At 59.1% G+C, this 18,980-nt stretch overlaps 1 protein-coding gene across 10 annotated transcripts in view; it reads left to right on the top strand.

Moving 5' to 3' along the window:
* Positions 1–4,182: 4,182 nt before the first annotated feature.
* The window catches only part of agxt2 (alanine--glyoxylate aminotransferase 2), a 63,572-nt gene continuing 48,774 nt past the window's right edge, over positions 4,183–18,980 (top strand). For 2 of the 10 annotated variants that reach the window (XM_072257486.1, XM_072257487.1), the window contains exons 1-2: positions 16,261–16,420; positions 18,190–18,248. In XM_072257486.1, the coding sequence (XP_072113587.1) occupies positions 16,327–16,420; positions 18,190–18,248 (153 nt within the window). In that variant the 5' untranslated portion in view covers positions 16,261–16,326. Of the gene's footprint in view, positions 4,306–12,636; positions 12,716–14,311; positions 14,493–16,260; positions 16,421–18,189; positions 18,249–18,980 lie in introns of those variants that run through there. The other 8 variants (XM_072257483.1, XM_072257479.1, XM_072257484.1 and 5 more) reach the window with 8 other exon arrangements.

The following is an 18,980-nucleotide window of genomic DNA, read 5'->3' as shown; positions in this document are numbered from 1 at the left end:
CCAAACTACCCTCACCCCAAACCACCGTCACTCCCAAACCACCCTCACTCCCAAACCACCCTCATTCCCAAACCACCGTCACTCCCAAACCACCCTCACCCCAAACCATCACCCCAAAATAACCCTCACCCCCAAACCACCCTCACCCCCAATCCACCCTCACTCCCAAACCACCCTCACCCCCAACCACTGTCACCCCAAACCACCGTCAACCCCAAACCGCCCTCTCTCCTAAACCACCCTCACCCCACACAACATATTGACCCTCCCTCTTTCCTCTCCCCCTCTTCCTTGTTCTCTGCTCCTCCCTCTTTCCTCTCCCCTCTCTCCTTTTCTCTTGCTTCTTTCCTCTTTCCACCTCCACTCTTCCCCTCCCTCCTGTTTCTTTCCGTTCTTCCACTTATTCCCACACCATTTTCTCCCTCGGCTCCTCGGCTCCTCGCCTCGGCCCTCACATTCCCTGAGTGCCGTCCCTCCTTCACACCCATCGCATTCCCCCTCTCCGCCCCACCCCGCGTCACTCCATCTCCCCTCCTTTTCTGGACCCGCACGGACTCCGGCCCCGGGTGAACTTCGCTCCGCCACGGATTGGCTCTTCGCTCCCCACCCGCTCGGGCACCATGTCCGTCAGGATGAGATCGCTCTTCGTAGCCCGAATCGGCATCTCCCGGCGCCTCAGCTCCGGTAACGGGGGCGGGCTCGCAGGGCAGCGGGGTTCGTAGAGGGACAACGCCTTTACCCTCAACTCCGTCCCCCTTCCCCAACCTCCCCTCTCCCTCGACCCTCACCCAGCCCCTCCGCAGCCTCACTACAGGTACACAGAGGGGGGAGGGCGAGATGGTATCCGGACTAGAAACCCGTAACTCCCCTCAATCACCCCCAACATCACCATCCTCACCCCCATCCCACTCAATTCACTCCGGGACACTCCTCACTCCCAAACTATCCTCACCCCCGCAAACTCCTCACTCCCAACCACCCTCACCCCAAACCACTGTCACTCCCAAACCACCCTCACTCCCAAACCACCGTCACTCCTAAACCACCCTCACCCCAAACCACTGTCACTCCCAAACCACCCTCACCGCCAAAGCACTGTCACTCCCAAATCATCCTCACCCCCACAAATTCCTCACTCCCAAACCACCCTCACTCCAAACCACTGTCACTCCCAAACCACCCCAAATCACTGTCACTCCCAAAACAACCTCACCACCCACAAACTCCTCACTCCCAACCACCCACACCCCAAACCACCGTCATCCCCAAACCACCCTCACCCCCGAACCACCCTCACCCCAAACCACTGTCACACCCAAACCACCCTCACTCCCAAACCACCCTCACCCCCAACCACCCTCACCCCAAACCACTGACACTCCCAAACCAACCTCACCACCCACAAACACCTCACTCCCAACCACCCTCACCCTAAACCACCGTCACCCTCACTCCCAAACTACCCTCACCCCAAACCACTGTCACTCCCAAACCACCCTCACTCCCAAACTACCGTCACTCCCAAACCACCCTCACTCTCAAACCACCGTCACTCCCAAACCACCCTCATCCCCAAACCACCGTCACTCCCAAACCACCCTCACCCCAAACCATCACCCCAAAATTACCCTCACCCCCAAACCACCCTCACCCCCAATCCACCCTCACTCCCAAACCACACTCACCCCCAACCACTGTCACTTCAAACCACCGTCACCCCATAAACCGCCCTCACTCCCAAACCACCCTCACCACACACAACATATTGACCCTCCCTCTTTCCTCTCCCCCTCTTTCTTGTCTCTCTGCTCCTCCCTCTTTCCTCTCCCCTCTCTCCTTTTCTCTTGCTTCTTTCCTCTTTCCACCTCCACTCTTCCCCTCCCTCCTGTTTCTTTCCGTTCTTCCACTTATTCCCACACCATTTTCTCCCTCGGCTCCTCGGCTCCTCGCCTCGGCCCTCACATTCCCTGAGTGCCGTCCCTCCCTCACACCCATCGCATTCCCCCTCTCCGCCCCACCCCGCGTCACTCCATCTCCCCTCCTTTTCCGGACACGCACGGACTCCGGCCCCGGGTGAACTTCGCTCCGCCACGGATTGGCTCTTCGCTCCCCACCCGCTCGGGCACCATGTCCGTCAGGATGAGATCGCTCTTCGTAGCCCGAATCGGCATCTCCCGGCGCCTCAGCTCCGGTAACGGGGGCGGGCTCGCAGGGCAGCGGGGTTCGTAGAGGGACAACGCCTTTACCCTCAACTCCGTCCCCCTTCCCCAACCTCCCCTCTCCCTCGACCCTCACCCAGCCCCTCCGCAGCCTCACTACAGGTACACAGAGGGGGGAGGGCGAGATGGTATCCGGACTAGAAACCCGTAACTCCCCTCAATCACCCCCAACATCACCATCCTCACCCCCATCCCACTCAATTCACTCCGGGACACTCCTCACTCCCAAACTATCCTCACCCCCGCAAACTCCTCACTCCCAACCACCCTCACCCCAAACCACTGTCACTCCCAAACCACCCTCACTCCCAAACCACCGTCACTCCTAAACCACCCTCACCCCAAACCACTGTCACTCCCAAACCACCCTCACCGCCAAAGCACTGTCACTCCCAAATCATCCTCACCCCCACAAATTCCTCACTCCCAAACCACCCTCACTCCAAACCACTGTCACTCCCAAACCACCCCAAAGCACGGTCACTCCCAAACCAACCTCACCACCCACAAACTCCTCACTCCCAACCACCCACACCCCGAACCACCGTCACCCCCAAACCACCCTCACTCCCAACCACCCTCACTCCAAACCACTGTCACTCCCAAACCACCCCAAAGCACGGTCACTCCCAAACCAACCTCACCATCCACAAACTCCTCACTCCCAACCACCAACACCCCGAACCACCGTCACCCCCAAACCACCCTCACTCCCAACCACCCTCACAACAAACCACCGTCACCCCCAAAACATCCTCACTCCCAAACCACTGTCACCCCCAAACCACCGTCACCCCCAAACCATCCTCACTCCCAACCACCCTCACCCCAAACCACTTTCACTCCCAAACCAACCTCACCACCCACAAACTCCTCACGCCCAAACCACCCTCACCCCAAACCACTGTCACCCCCAACCACCCTCACTCCCAAACCACCTTCACCCCCAACCACTCTCACCCCAAACCACTGTCATTCCCAAACCAACCTCACCACCCACAAACCCCTCACTCCCAAAATCCCAAACCAACATCACCACCCACAAACCCCTCACTCCCAACCACCCTCACCCTAAACCACCGTCACCCGTAAATCACCCTCACTCCAAAACCACCCTCACCCCAAACCACCCTCACACCCAAACCACCCTCAACCCCAACCACTGTCACACCCAAACCACCCTCACTCCCAAACCACCCTCATACCCAACCACCCTCAACCCAAAACACCGTCACTCCCAAACCACCCTCCCCCCGAACCACCCTCACCCCAAACCACTGTCACACCCAAACTACCCTCACTCCCAAACTACCCTCACCCCCAACCACCCTCACCCCAAACCACTGTCACTCTCAAACCAAACTCACCACCCACAAACTCCTCACTCCCAACCACCCTCACCCTAAACCACCGTCACCCCCAAATCACCCGCACTCCCAAACTACCCTCACCCCAAACCACACTCACTCCCAAACCACCCTCATTCCCAAACCACCGTCACTCCCAAACCACTCTCACCCCAAACCATCACCCCAAAATAACCCTCACCCCCAAACCACCCTCAAGCCCAATCCACCCTCACTCCCAAACCACCCTCACCCCCAACCACTGTCACCCCAAACCACCGTCAACCCCAAACCGCCCTCTCTCCCAAACCACCCTCACCCCACACAACATATTGACCCTCCCTCTTTCCTCTCCCCTCTCTCCTTTTCCCTTGCTTCTTTCCTCTTTCCACCTCCACTCTTCCCCTCACTCCTGTTTCTTTCCGTTCTTCCACTTATTCCCACACCACTTTCTCCCTCGGCTCCTCGCCTCGGCCCTCACAATCCCTGAGTGCCGTCCCTCCCTCACACCCATCGCATTCCCCCTCTCCGCCCCACCCCGCGTCACTCCATCTCCCCTCCTTTTCCGGACGCGCACGGACTCCGGCCCCGGGTGAACTTCGCTCCGCCACGGATTGGCTCCTCGTTCCCCACCCGCTCGGGCACCATGTCCGTCAGGATGAGATCGCTCTTCGTGGCCCGAATCGGCATCTCCCGGCGCCTCAGCTCCGGTAACGGGGGCGGGCTCGCAGGGCAGCGGGGTTCGTAGAGGGACAACGCCTTTACCCTCAACTCCGTCCCCCTTCCCCAACCTCCCCTCTCCCTCTACCCTCACCCAGCCCCTCCGCAGCCTCACTACAGGTACACAGAGGGGTGAGGGCAAGATGGTATCCGGACTAGAAACCCGTAACCCCCCTCAATCACCCCCCAACATCATCATCCTCACCCCCACTCCACTCAGCTCACCCCGGGACATTCCTCACTCCCAAACCATCCTCACTCCCGCAAACTCCTCGTTCCCAACCCTCACCCCAAACCACTGTCACTCCCAAACCACAATCACCCCCAAACCACCCTCATTCCCAAACCATCATCACCCCCGCAAATTCCTCACTCCCAAACTACCCTCACTGCCAAAGCACTGTCACTCCCAAACCATCCTCACCCCCGCAAATTCCTCACTCCCAAACCACCCTCACCGCCAAAGCACTGTCACTCCCAAACCATCCTCACCCCCGCAAATTCCTCACTCCCAACCACCCTTACTCCAAACCACCCTCACACCCAAACCACCCTCACACCCAAACCACCCTCCCCCCGAACCACTGTCACACCCAACCACCCTCCCCCCGAACCACCCTCACCCCAAACCACTGTCACACCCAAACCACCCTCACCCCAAACCACTGTCACACCCAACCACCCTCACCCCAAACCACTGTCACTCCCAAACCAATCTCACCATCCACAAGCTCCTCACTCCCCACCACCCTCACCCTAAACCACCGTCACCCCCAAATCACCCGCACTCCCAAACTACCCTCACCCCAAACCACCGTCACTCCCAAACCACCCTCACTCCCAAACCACCCTCATTCCCAAACCACCGTCACTCCCAAACCACCCTCACCCCAAACCATCACCCCAAAATAACCCTCACCCCCAAACCACCCTCACCCCCAATCCACCCTCACTCCCAAACCACCCTCACCCCCAACCACTGTCACCCCAAACCACCGTCAACCCCAAACCGCCCTCTCTCCTAAACCACCCTCACCCCACACAACATATTGACCCTCCCTCTTTCCTCTCCCCTTCTTCCTTGTTCTCTGCTCCTCCCTCTTTCCTCTCCCCTCTCTCCTTTTCCCTTGCTTCTTTCCTCTTTCCACCTCCACTCTTCCCCTCCCTCCTGTTTCTTTCCGTTCTTCCACTTATTCCCACACCATTTTCTCCCTCGGCTCCTCGGCTCCTCGCCTCGGCCCTCACATTCCCTGAGTGCCGTCCCTCCCTCACACCCTTCGCATTCCCCCTCTCCGCCCCACCCCGCGTCACTCCATCTCCCCTCCTTTTCCGGACCCGCACGGACTCCGGCCCCGGGTGAACTTCGCTCCGCCACGGATTGGCTCCTCGCTCCCCACCCGCTCGGGCACCATGTCCGTCAGGATGAGATCGCTCTTCGTGGCCCGAATCGGCATCTCCCGGCGCTTCAGCTCCGGTAACGGGGGCGGGCTCGCCGGGCAGCGGGGTTCGTAGAGGGACAACGCCTTTACCCTCAACTCCGTCCCCCTTCCCCAACCTCCCCTCTCCCCCTACCCTCACCCAGCCCCTCCGCAGCCTCACTACAGGTACACAGAGGGGGGAGGGCGAGATGGTTCCGGACTAGAAACCCGTAACCCCCCTCAATCACCCCCAACATCACCATCCTCACCCCCACCCCACTCAGCTCACCCCGGGACATTCCTCACTCCCAAACTATCCTCACTCCCGCAAACTCCTCATTCCCAACCCTCACCCCAAACCACTGTCACTCCCAAACCACAATCACCCCCAAACCTCCCTCATTCCCAAACCATCATCACCCCCGCAAATTGCTCACTCCCAAACTACCCTCACTGCCAAAGCACTGTCACTCCCAAACTATCCTCACCCCCGCAAATTCCTCACTCCCAAACCACCCTCACTCCAAACCACTGTCACTCCCAAACCACCCTCACACCCAAACCACCCTCCCCCCGAACCACCCTCACCCCAAACCACTGTCACACCCAACCACCCTCACCCCAAACCACCCTCACCCCAAACCACTGTCACTCCCAAACCAATCTCACCATCCACAAGCTCCTCACTCCCAACCACCCTCACCCTAAACCACCGTCACCCCCAAATCGCCCGCACTCCCAAACTACCCTCACCCCAAACCACCGTCACTCCCAAACCACCCTCATTCCCAAACCACCGTCACTCCCAAACCACCCTCACCCCAAACCATCACCCCAAAATAACCCTCACCCCCAAACCACCCTCACCCCCAATCCACCCTCACTCCCAAACCACCCTCACCCCCAACCACTGTCACCCCAAACCACCGTCAACCCCAAACCGCCCTCTCTCCTAAACCACCCTCACCCCACACAACATATTGACCCTCCCTCTTTCCTCTCCCCTTCTTCCTTGTTCTCTGCTCCTCCCTCTTTCCTCTCCCCTCTCTCCTTTTCTCTTGCTTCTTTCCTCTTTCCACCTCCACTCTTCCCCTCCCTCCTGTTTCTTTCCGTTCTTCCACTTATTCCCACACCATTTTCTCCCTCGGCTCCTCGGCTCCTCGCCTCGGCCCTCACATTCCCTGAGTGCCGTCCCTCCCTCACACCCTTCGCATTCCCCCTCTCCGCCCCACCCCGCGTCACTCCATCTCCCCTCCTTTTCCGGACCCGCACGGACTCAGGGCCCCGGGTGAACTTCGCTCCCGCCACGGATTGGCTCCTCGCTCCCCACCCGCTCGGGCACCATGTCCGTCAGGATGAGATCGCTCTTCGTGGCCCGAATCGGCATCTCCCGGCGCTTCAGCTCCGGTAACGGGGGCGGGCTCGCCGGGCAGCGGGGTTCGTAGAGGGACAACGCCTTTACCCTCAACTCCGTCCCCCTTCCCCAACCTCCCCTCTCCCCCTACTCTCACCCAGCCCCTCCGCAGCCTCACTACAGGTACACAGAGGGGGGAGGGCGAGATGGTTCCGGACTAGAAACTCGTAACCCCCCTCAATCACCCCCAACATCACCATCCTCACCCCCACCCCACTCAGCTCACCCCGGGACATTCCTCACTCCCAAACCATCCTCACTCCCGCAAACTCCTCATTCCCAACCCTCACCCCAAACCACTGTCACTCCCAAACCACAATCACCCCCAAACCACCCTCACTCCCAAACCATCCTCACCCCCGCAAATTCCTCACTCCCAAACCACCCTCACTGCCAAAGCACTGTCACTCCCAAACCATCCTCACCCCCGCAAATTCCTCACTCCCAAACCACCCTCACCGCCAAAGCACTGTCACTCCCAAACCAACCTCACCACCCACAAACTCCTCACTCCCAACCACCCACACCCCAAACCACCGTCACCCCCAAACCACCCTCACTCCCAACCACCCTCACAACAAACCACCATCACCCCAAAAACATCCTCACTCCCAAACCATAGTCACCCCCAAACCACCGTCACCCCCAAACCACCCTCACTCCCAACCATCCTCACCCTAAACTACCGTCACCCCCAAATCACCCTCACTCCCAAACCACCCTCACCCCAAACCACTGTCACTCCCAAACCACCCTCACTCCCAAACCACCGTCACTCCCAAACCCCCCTCACCCCAAAGCACTGTCACTCCCAAACCACCCTCACCCCAAACCATCGTCACTCCCAAACCCCCCTCACCCCAAAGCACTGTCACTCCCAAACCAACCTCACCACCCACAAACTCCTCATTCCCATCCACCCTCACCCTAAACCACCGTCACCCCCAAACCACCCTCACCCCCAAACCACCCTCACCCCCGAACCACCCTCACCCGAAACCACTGTCACACCCAAACCACCCTCACTCCCAAACCACCCTCACCCCCAACCACCCTCACCCCAAACCACTGTCACTTCCAAACCAACCTCACCACCCACAAACTCCTCACTCCCAACCACCCTCACCCTAAACCACCGTCACCCTCTCTCCGAAACTACCATCACCCCAAACCACTGTCACTCCCAAACCACCCTCACTCCCAAACCACCGTCACGCCCACACCACCCTCACTCCCAAACCACCCTCACTCCCAAACCACCGTCACTCCCAAACCACCCTCATCCCCAAACCACCGTCACTCCTAAACCACCCTCACCCCAAACCATCACCTCAAAATAACCCTCACCCCCAAACCACCCCCACCCCCAATCCACCCTCACTCCCAAACCACACTCACCCCCAACCACTGTCACCTCAAACCACCGTCACCCCCAAACCGCCCTCACTCCCAAACCACCCTCACCACACACAACATATTGACCCTCCCTCTTTCCTCTCCCCCTCTTTCTTGTCTCTCTGCTCCTCCCTCTTTCCTCTCCCCTCTCTCCTTTTCTCTTGCTTCTTTCCTCTTTCCACCTCCACCCTTCCCCTCCCTCCTGTTTCTTTCCGTTCTTCCACTTATTCCCACACCATTTTCTCCCTCGGCTCCTGGCCTCGGCCCTCACATTCCCTGAGTGTCGTCCCTCCCTCACACCCATCGCATTCCCCCTCTCCGCCCCACCCCGCATCACTCCATCTCCCCTCCTTTTCCGGACCCGCACGGACACAGGGCCCCGGGTGAACTTCGCTCCCGCCACGGATTGGCTCTTTGCTGCCCAACCGCTCGGGCACCATGTCCGTCAGGATGAGATCGCTCTTTGTGGCCCGAATCGGCATCTCCCGGCGCCTCAGCTCCGGTAACGGGACGGGCTCGCTGGGCAGCGGGGTTCGTAGAGGGACAACGCCTTTACCCTCAACTCCGTCCCCCTTCCCCAACCTCCCCTCTCCCCCTACCCTCACCCAGCCCCTCCGCAGCCTCACTACAGTTACACAGAGGGGGGAGGGCGAGATGGTATCCGGACTAGAAACCCGTAACCCCCCTCAATCACCCCCAACATCACCATCCTCACCCCCACCCCACTCAGCTCACCCCGGGACACTACTCACTCCCAAACCATTCTCACCCCCGCAAACTCCTCATTCCCAACCACCCTCATCCCAAACCACTGTCACTCCCAAACCACAATCACCCCCAAACCACCCTCACTCCCAAACCATCCTCACCCCCGCAAATTCCTCACTCCCAAACCACCCTCACTGCCAAAGCACTGTCACTCCCAAACCATCCTCACCCCCGCAAATTCCTCACTCCCAAACCACCCTCACCGCCAAACCACTGTCACTCCCAAACCATCCTCACCCCCGCAAATTCCTCACTCCCAAACCACCCTCACTCCAAACCACTGTCACTCCCAAACCACCCCAAAGCACTGTCAGTCCCAAACCAACCTCACCACCCACAATCTCCTCATTCCCAACCACCCACACCCCAAACCACCGTCACCCGCAAACCACCCTCACCCCCAACCACCCTCACCCCAAACCACTGACACTCCCAAACCAAACTCACCACCCACAAACTCCTCACTCCCAACCACCCTCACCCTAAACCACCGTCACCCTCACTCCAAAATTACCCTCACCCCAAACCACTGTCACTCCCAAACCACCCTCACTCCCAAACCACCGTCACTCCCAAACCACCCTCACCCCCGAACCACCCTCACCCGAAACCACCGTCACACCCAAACCACCCTCACTCCCAAACCATCCTCACCCCCGCAAATTCCTCACTCCCAAACCACCCTCACTGCCAAAGCACTGTCATTCCCAAACCATCCTCACCCATGCAAATTCCTCACTCCCAAACCACCCTCACCGCCAAAGCACTGTCACTCCCAAACCAACCTCACCACCCACAAACTCCTCACTCCCAACCACCCACACCCCAAACCACCGTCACCCCCAAACCACCCTCACTCCCAACCACCCTCACAACAAACCACCATCACCCCAAAAACACCCTCACTCCAAAACCACAGTCACCCCCAAACCACCCTCACTCCCAACCATCCTCACCCTAAACTACCGTCACCCCCAAATCACCCTCACTCCCAAACCATCCTCACCTCAAACCACCGTCACCACCAAACCGCCCTCACTCCCAAACCACCCTCACCACACACAACATATTGACCCTCCCTATTTCCTCTCCCCATCTTTCTTGTCTCTCTGCTCCTCCCTCTTTCCTCTCCCCTCTCTCCTTTTCTCTTGCTTCTTTCCTCTTTCCACCTCCACTCTTCCCCTCCCTCCTGTTTCTTTCCGTTCTTCCACTTATTCCCACACCATTTTCTCCCTCGGCTCCTCGGCTCCTCGCCTCGGCCCTCACATTCCCTGAGTGCCGTCCCTCCCTCACACCCTTCGCATTCCCCCTCTCCGCCCCACCCCGCGTCACTCCATCTCCCCTCCTTTTCCGGACCCGCACGGACTCAGGGCCCCGGGTGAACTTCGCTCCCGCCACGGATTGGCTCCTCGCTCCCCACCCGCTCGGGCACCATGTCCGTCAGGATGAGATCGCTCTTCGTGGCCCGAATCGGCATCTCCCGGCGCTTCAGCTCCGGTAACGGGGGCGGGCTCGCCGGGCAGCGGGGTTCGTAGAGGGACAACGCCTTTACCCTCAACTCCGTCCCCCTTCCCCAACCTCCCCTCTCCCCCTACCCTCACCCAGCCCCTCCGCAGCCTCACTACAGGTACACAGAGGGGGGAGGGCGAGATGGTTCCGGACTAGAAACTCGTAACCCCCCTCAATCACCCCCAACATCACCATCCTCACCCCCACCCCACTCAGCTCACCCCGGGACATTCCTCACTCCCAAACCATCCTCACTCCCGCAAACTCCTCATTCCCAACCCTCACCCCAAACCACTGTCACTCCCAAACCACAATCACCCCCAAACCACCCTCACTCCCAAACCATCCTCACCCCCGCAAATTCCTCACTCCCAAACCACCCTCACTGCCAAAGCACTGTCACTCCCAAACCATCCTCACCCCCGCAAATTCCTCACTCCCAAACCACCCTCACCGCCAAAGCACTGTCACTCCCAAACCAACCTCACCACCCACAAACTCCTCACTTCCAACCACCCACACCCCAAACCACCGTCACCCCCAAACCACCCTCACTCCCAACCACCCTCACAACAAACCACCATCACCCCAAAAACATCCTCACTCCCAAACCATAGTCACCCCCAAACCACCGTCACCCCCAAACCACCCTCACTCCCAACCATCCTCACCCTAAACTACCGTCACCCCCAAATCACCCTCACTCCCAAACCACCCTCACCCCAAACCACTGTCACTCCCAAACCACCCTCACTCCCAAACCACCGTCACTCCCAAACCCCCCTCACCCCAAAGCACTGTCACTCCCAAACCACCCTCACCCCAAACCATCGTCACTCCCAAACCCCCCTCACCCCAAAGCACTGTCACTCCCAAACCAACCTCACCACCCACAAACTCCTCATTCCCATCCACCCTCACCCTAAACCACCGTCACCCCCAAACCACCCTCACCCCCAAACCACCCTCACCCCCGAACCACCCTCACCCGAAACCACTGTCACACCCAAACCACCCTCACTCCCAAACCACCCTCACCCCCAACCACCCTCACCCCAAACCACTGTCACTTCCAAACCAACCTCACCACCCACAAACTCCTCACTCCCAACCACCCTCACCCTAAACCACCGTCACCCTCTCTCCGAAACTACCATCACCCCAAACCACTGTCACTCCCAAACCACCCTCACTCCCAAACCACCGTCACTCCCAAACCACCCTCACTCCCAAACCACCGTCACTCCCAAACCACCCTCACTCCCAAACCACCCTCACTCCCAAACCACCGTCACGCCCACACCACCCTCACTCCCAAACCACCGTCACTCCTAAACCACCCTCACCCCAAACCATCACCTCAAAATAACCCTCACCCCCAAACCACCCCCACCCCCAATCCACCCTCACTCCCAAACCACACTCACCCCCAACCACTGTCACCTCAAACCACCGTCACCCCCAAACCGCCCTCACTCCCAAACCACCCTCACCACACACAACATATTGACCCTCCCTCTTTCCTCTCCCCCTCTTTCTTGTCTCTCTGCTCCTCCCTCTTTCCTCTCCCCTCTCTCCTTTTCTCTTGCTTCTTTCCTCTTTCCACCACCACTCTTCCCCTCCCTCCTGTTTCTTTCCGTTCTTCCACTTATTCCCACACCATTTTCTCCCTCGGCTCCTGGCCTCGGCCCTCACATTCCCTGAGTGTCGTCCCTCCCTCACACCCATCGCATTCCCCCTCTCCGCCCCACCCCGCATCACTCCATCTCCCCTCCTTTTCCGGACCCGCACGGACACAGGGCCCCGGGTGAACTTCGCTCCCGCCACGGATTGGCTCTTTGCTGCCCAACCGCTCGGGCACCATGTCCGTCAGGATGAGATCGCTCTTTGTGGCCCGAATCGGCATCTCCCGGCGCCTCAGCTCCGGTAACGGGACGGGCTCGCCGGGCAGCGGGGTTCGTAGAGGGACAACGCCTTTACCCTCAACTCCGTCCCCCTTCCCCAACCTCCTCTCTCCCCCTACCCTCACCCAGCCCCTCCGCAGCCTCACTACAGTTACACAGAGGGGGGAGGGCGAGATGGTATCCGGACTAGAAACCCGTAACCCCCCTCAATCACCCCCAACATCACCATCCTCACCCCCACCCCACTCAGCTCACCCCGGGACACTACTCACTCCCAAACCATTCTCACCCCCGCAAACTCCTCATTCCCAACCACCCTCATCCCAAACCACTGTCACTCCCAAACCACAATCACCCCCAAACCACCCTCACTCCCAAACCATCCTCACCCCCGCAAATTCCTCACTCCCAAACCACCCTCACTGCCAAAGCACTGTCACTCCCAAACCATCCTCACCCCCGCAAATTCCTCACTCCCAAACTACCCTCACCGCCAAACCACTGTCACTCCCAAACCATCCTCACCCCCGCAAATTCCTCACTCCCAAACCACCCTCACTCCAAACCACTGTCACTCCCAAACCACCCCAAAGCACTGTCAGTCCCAAACCAACCTCACCACCCACAATCTCCTCATTCCCAACCACCCACACCCCAAACCACCGTCACCTGCAAACCACCCTCACCCCCAACCACCCTCACCCCAAACCACTGACACTCCCAAACCAAACTCACCACCCACAAACTCCTCACTCCCAACCACCCTCACCCTAAACCACCGTCACCCTCACTCCAAAATTACCCTCACCCCAAACCACTGTCACTCCCAAACCACCCTCACTCCCAAACCACTGTCACTCCCAAACCACCCTCACTCCCAAACCACCGTCACACCCAAACCACCCTCACTCCCAAACCATCCTCACCCCCGCAAATTCCTCACTCCCAAACCACCCTCACTGCCAAAGCACTGTCATTCCCAAACCATCCTCACCCATGCAAATTCCTCACTCCCAAACCACCCTCACCGCCAAAGCACTGTCACTCCCAAACCAACCTCACCACCCACAAACTCCTCACTCCCAACCACCCACACCCCAAACCACCGTCACCCCCAAACCACCCTCACTCCCAACCACCCTCACAACAAACCACCATCACCCCAAAAACACCCTCACTCCAAAACCACAGTCACCCCCAAACCACCCTCACTCCCAACCATCCTCACCCTAAACTACCGTCACCCCCAAATCACCCTCACTCCCAAACCATCCTCACCTCAAACCACCGTCACCACCAAACCGCCCTCACTCCCAAACCACCCTCACCACACACAACATATTGACCCTCCCTATTTCCTCTCCCCATCTTTCTTGTCTCTCTGCTCCTCCCTCTTTCCTCTCCCCTCTCTCCTTTTCTCTTGCTTCTTTCCTCTTTCCACCTCCACTCTTCCCCTCCCTCCTGTTTCTTTCCGTTCTTCCACTTATTCCCACACCATTTTCTCCCTCGGCTCCTCGGCTCCTCGCCTCGGCCCTCACATTCCCTGAGTGCCGTCCCTCCCTCACACCCTTCGCATTCCCCCTCTCCGCCCCACCCCGCGTCACTCCATCTCCCCTCCTTTTCCGGACCCGCACGGACTCAGGGCCCCGGGTGAACTTCGCTCCCGCCACGGATTGGCTCCTCGCTCCCCACCCGCTCGGGCACCATGTCCGTCAGGATGAGATCGCTCTTCGTGGCCCGAATCGGCATCTCCCGGCGCTTCAGCTCCGGTAACGGGGGCGGGCTCGCCGGGCAGCGGGGTTCGTAGAGGGACAACGCCTTTACCCTCAACTCCGTCCCCCTTCCCCAACCTCCCCTCTCCCCCTACCCTCACCCAGCCCCTCCGCAGCCTCACTACAGGTACACAGAGGGGGGAGGGCGAGATGGTTCCGGACTAGAAACTCGTAACCCCCCTCAATCACCCCCAACATCACCATCCTCACCCCCACCCCACTCAGCTCACCCCGGGACACTCCTCACTCCCAAACCATCCTCACTCGCGGCAAACTCCTCATTCCCAACCACCCTCACCCCAAACCACTGTCACTCCCAAACCACAATCACACCCAAACCACCCTCACTCCCAAACCCTCCTCACCCCCGCAAATTCCTCACTCCCAAACCACCCTCACCGCCAAAGCACTGTCACCCCCAAACCACCCCAAAGCACCGTCACTCCCAAACCAACCTCACCACCCACCAACTCCTCACTCCCAACCACCCACACCCCAAACCACCGTCACCCCCAAACCACCCTCACTCCCAACCACCCTCACAACAAACCACCGTCACCCCCAAAACCCCCCCACTCCCAAACCACTGTCACCCCCAAACCACCGTCACCCCCAAACCACCCTCACTCCCAGCCACCCTCACCCTAAACCACCGTCACCCCCAAATCACCCTCACTCCCAAACCACCCTCACCCCAAACCACTGTCACTCCCAAACCACCCTCACTCCCAAACCACCGTCACTCCTAAACCACCTTCACCCCAAACCACTGTCACTCCCAAACCACCCTCACCGCCAAAGCACTGTCACTCCCAAATCATCCTCACCCCCGCAAATTCTTCACTCCCAAACCACCCTCACTCCAAACCACTGTCACTCCCAAACCACCCCAAAGCACTGTCACTCCCAAACCAACCTCACCACCCACAAACTCCTCACTCCCAACCACCCACACCCCAAACCACCGTCACCCCCAAACCACCCTCACCCCCGAACCACCCTCATCCCAAACCACTGTCGCACCCAAACCACCCTCACTCCCAAACCACCCTCACCCCCAACCACCCTCACCCCAAACCACTGACACTCCCAAACCAACCTCACCACCCACAAACTCCTCACTCCCAACCACCCTCACCCTAAACCACCGTCACCCTCACTCCCAAACTACCCTCACCCCAAACCACTGTCACTCCCAAACCACCCTCACTCCCAAACTACCGTCACTCCGAAACCACCCTCACTCCCAAACTACCGTCACTCCCAAACCACCCTCACTCTCAAACCACCGTCACTCCCAAACCACCCTCATCCCCAAACCACCGTCACTCCCAAACCACCCTCACCCCAAACCATCACCCCAAAATCACCCTCACCCCCAAACCACCCTCACCCCCAATCCACCCTCACTCCCAAACCACACTCACCCCCAACCACTGTCACTTCAAACCACCGTCACCCCATAAACCGCCCTCACTCCCAAACCACCCTCACCACACACAACATATTGACCCTCCCTCTTTCCTCTCCCCCTCTTTCTTGTCTCTCTGCTCCTCCCTCTTTCCTCTCCCCTCTCTCCTTTTCTCTTGCTTCTTTCCTCTTTCCACCTCCACTCTTCCCCTCCCTCCTGTTTCTTTCCGTTCTTCCACTTATTCCCACACCATTTTCTCCCTCGGCTCCTGGCCTCGGCCCTCACATTCCCTGAGTGCCGTCCCTCCCTCACACCCATCGCATTCCCCCTCTCCGCCCCACCCCGCGTCACTCCATCTCCCCTCCTTTTCCGGACCCGCACGGACTCCGGACCCGGGTGAACTTCGCTCCGCCACGGATTGGCTCTTCGCTCCCCACCCGCTCGGGCACCATGTCCGTCAGGATGAGATCGCTCTTCGTAGCCCGAATCGGCATCTCCCGGCGCCTCAGCTCCGGTAACGGGGGCGGGCTCGCCGGGCAGCGGGGTTCGTAGAGGGACAACGCCTTTACCCTCAACTCCGTCCCCCTTCCCCAACCTCCCCTCTCCCTCTACCCTCACCCAGCCCCTCCGCAGCCTCACTACAGGTACACAGAGGGGGGAGGGCGAGATGGTATCCGGACTAGAAACCCGTAACTCCCCTCAATCACCCCCAACATCACCATCCTCACCCCCACCCCACTCAGCTCACCCCAGGACACTCGTCACTCCCAACCACCCTCACCCCAAACCACTGTCACTCTTAAACCTCCCTCACCCCAGCAAACTCCTCACTCCCAAATCACCCTCACCACCAAAGCACTGTCACTCCCAAACCATCCTCACCCCCGCAAACTCCTCACTCCCAACCACCCTCATCCCAAACCATCCTCACTCCCAAACCACCGTCACCCCCAACCACCCTCACCCCAAACCACTGTCACTCCCAAACCACCCTCACTCCCAAACCACAGTCACTCCCAAACCACCATCACCCCAAACCACCCTCACCCCAGCAAACTCCTCACTCCCAAATCACCCTCACCACCAAACCACTGTCACTTCCAAACCAACCTCACCACCCACAAACTCCTCACTCCCAACCACCCTCATCCCAAACCAGCGTCACCCCCAAATCACCCTCATTCCTAAACCACCCTCACCCCAAACCACTGTCACTCCCAAACCACCCTGACACCCAAACCACTGTCACTCCCAAACCACCCTCACCCCAAACCACCGTCACCCCCAAACCAACCTCTCTCCCAAACCACCCTCACCACACACAAACTCCTCACTCCCAACCACTCTCACTCCAAACCACTGTCACCCCCAAACCACCCTCACACCCAAACCATCCTCACCCCCAACCACCCTCACCCCAAACCATCCTCACTCCCAAACCACCGTCACCCCCCAACCACCCTCACCCCAAACCACTGTCACTCCCAAACCACCCTCACTCCCAAACCACAGTCACTCCCAAACCACCCTTACCCCAAACCACCCTCACTCCCAAACCACCCTCACCCCCAACCACCCTCACCCCAAACCACTGTCACTCCCAAACCAACCTCACCACCCACAAACTCCTCACTCCCAACCACCCTCATCTCAAACCACCGTCACCCCCAAATCACCCTCATTCCCAAACCACCCTCATCCCAAACCACTGTCACTCCCAAACCACCCTCACACCCAAACCACTGTCACTCCCAAACCACCCTCACCCCCAAACCACCGTCACCCCCAAACCAACCTCTCTCCCAAACCACCCTCACCACACACAAACTCCTCACTCCCAACCACCCTCACCCCAAACCACCGTCACCCCCAAACCAACCTCACTCCCAACCACCCTCATCCCCAAACCACCCTTACTCCCAAACCACCTTCACTCCCAAACCACCCTCACTCGCAAATCAACCTCACCCCCAAACCACCATCACTCCCAAACCACCCTCACTCCCAAACCACCTTCACTCCCAAACCACCCTCACTCCCAAACCACCATCACCCCCAAACCAACGTCACTTCCAAACCACCCTCACTCCTAAACCATCTTCACCCCCAAACCACTGTCACTCCCAAACCACCTTCACTCCCATTACCACCCTCACCCCTCAGTACCCCATTCCCAAACCACCCTCAGCCCTCACCACCCTGTTTCCAAACCACCCTCAGCCCTCACCACCCCGTTTCCAAACCACCCTCAGCCCTCACCACCCTCACCACATTCCCCTGCTCCACACTGACTGCATCTTCCCACGGGAACAGGTAAAGCCCAGTGTGCTCCCCAGCTCCCGGCCTGTGACATCGAGCCCCAGAAATACCAGGTGAGGGAGAAGGGAGAGGGGTGGAGAGAGAGGGAGGGGAGGGGAGGAAGGACGGGTAGGAGACAGATGGAAGGGGGGATGAAGGTGACAGGATGTGGGGAGGGACGGGGAGGAAGGAGAGGGAGGTGAAGTGGAGGGAAAGCAGAGAGGAGGAATTGTGGGTGAGGGTCTGTGGAAAGGGTGGATGGTGAAGGGGAAAGGGGAATGGGGAAAAGAGGAAAAGGAGTGCGGATGGGTAAAGGGAGTGGGGAGAGATGGCTGGCGTGGAGGAGAGATTTGGACGGTGAGTAGGTTGGGGGAGTGGAGAGAAAGATCAGGAGAAGGCAAAGGCTGTACCAACAATGCAGCATCCACAACCCCAACCCCATCAGACACAGAGTCTGGAGCGTGCAGGGTCAGGGGAGAGAGTTCAGAGGGTGGAGGGTGAGGGGAGAGAGTTCAAGGGGTGGAGGGTGAGGGGAGAGAGTTCAGAGGGATAAGGGTGAGGAGAGAGAGTTCAGAGGGTGGAGGGTGAGGGGAGAGAGTTCAGAGGGTGGAGGGTGAGGGTAGAAAGTTCAAGGGGTGGAGGGTGAGGGGAAAGAGTTCAGATGGTGGAGAGAGTTCAGATGGTGGAGGGTGAGGGGAGAGAGTTCAGATGGTGGAGAGAGTTCAGATGGTGGAGGGTGAGGGGAGAGAGTTCAGATGGTGGAGAGAGTTCAGAGGGTGGAGGGTGAGGGGAGAGAGTTCAAGGGG

Source organism: Mobula birostris, chromosome 5 (genome assembly GCF_030028105.1).
Source record: "Mobula birostris isolate sMobBir1 chromosome 5, sMobBir1.hap1, whole genome shotgun sequence".
In the NCBI taxonomy this organism is placed as follows: domain Eukaryota; kingdom Metazoa; phylum Chordata; class Chondrichthyes; order Myliobatiformes; family Myliobatidae; genus Mobula; species Mobula birostris.
The sequence above is the reverse complement of the archived record's forward strand: the minus strand, read 5'-3'. Positions and strand labels throughout refer to the sequence as shown.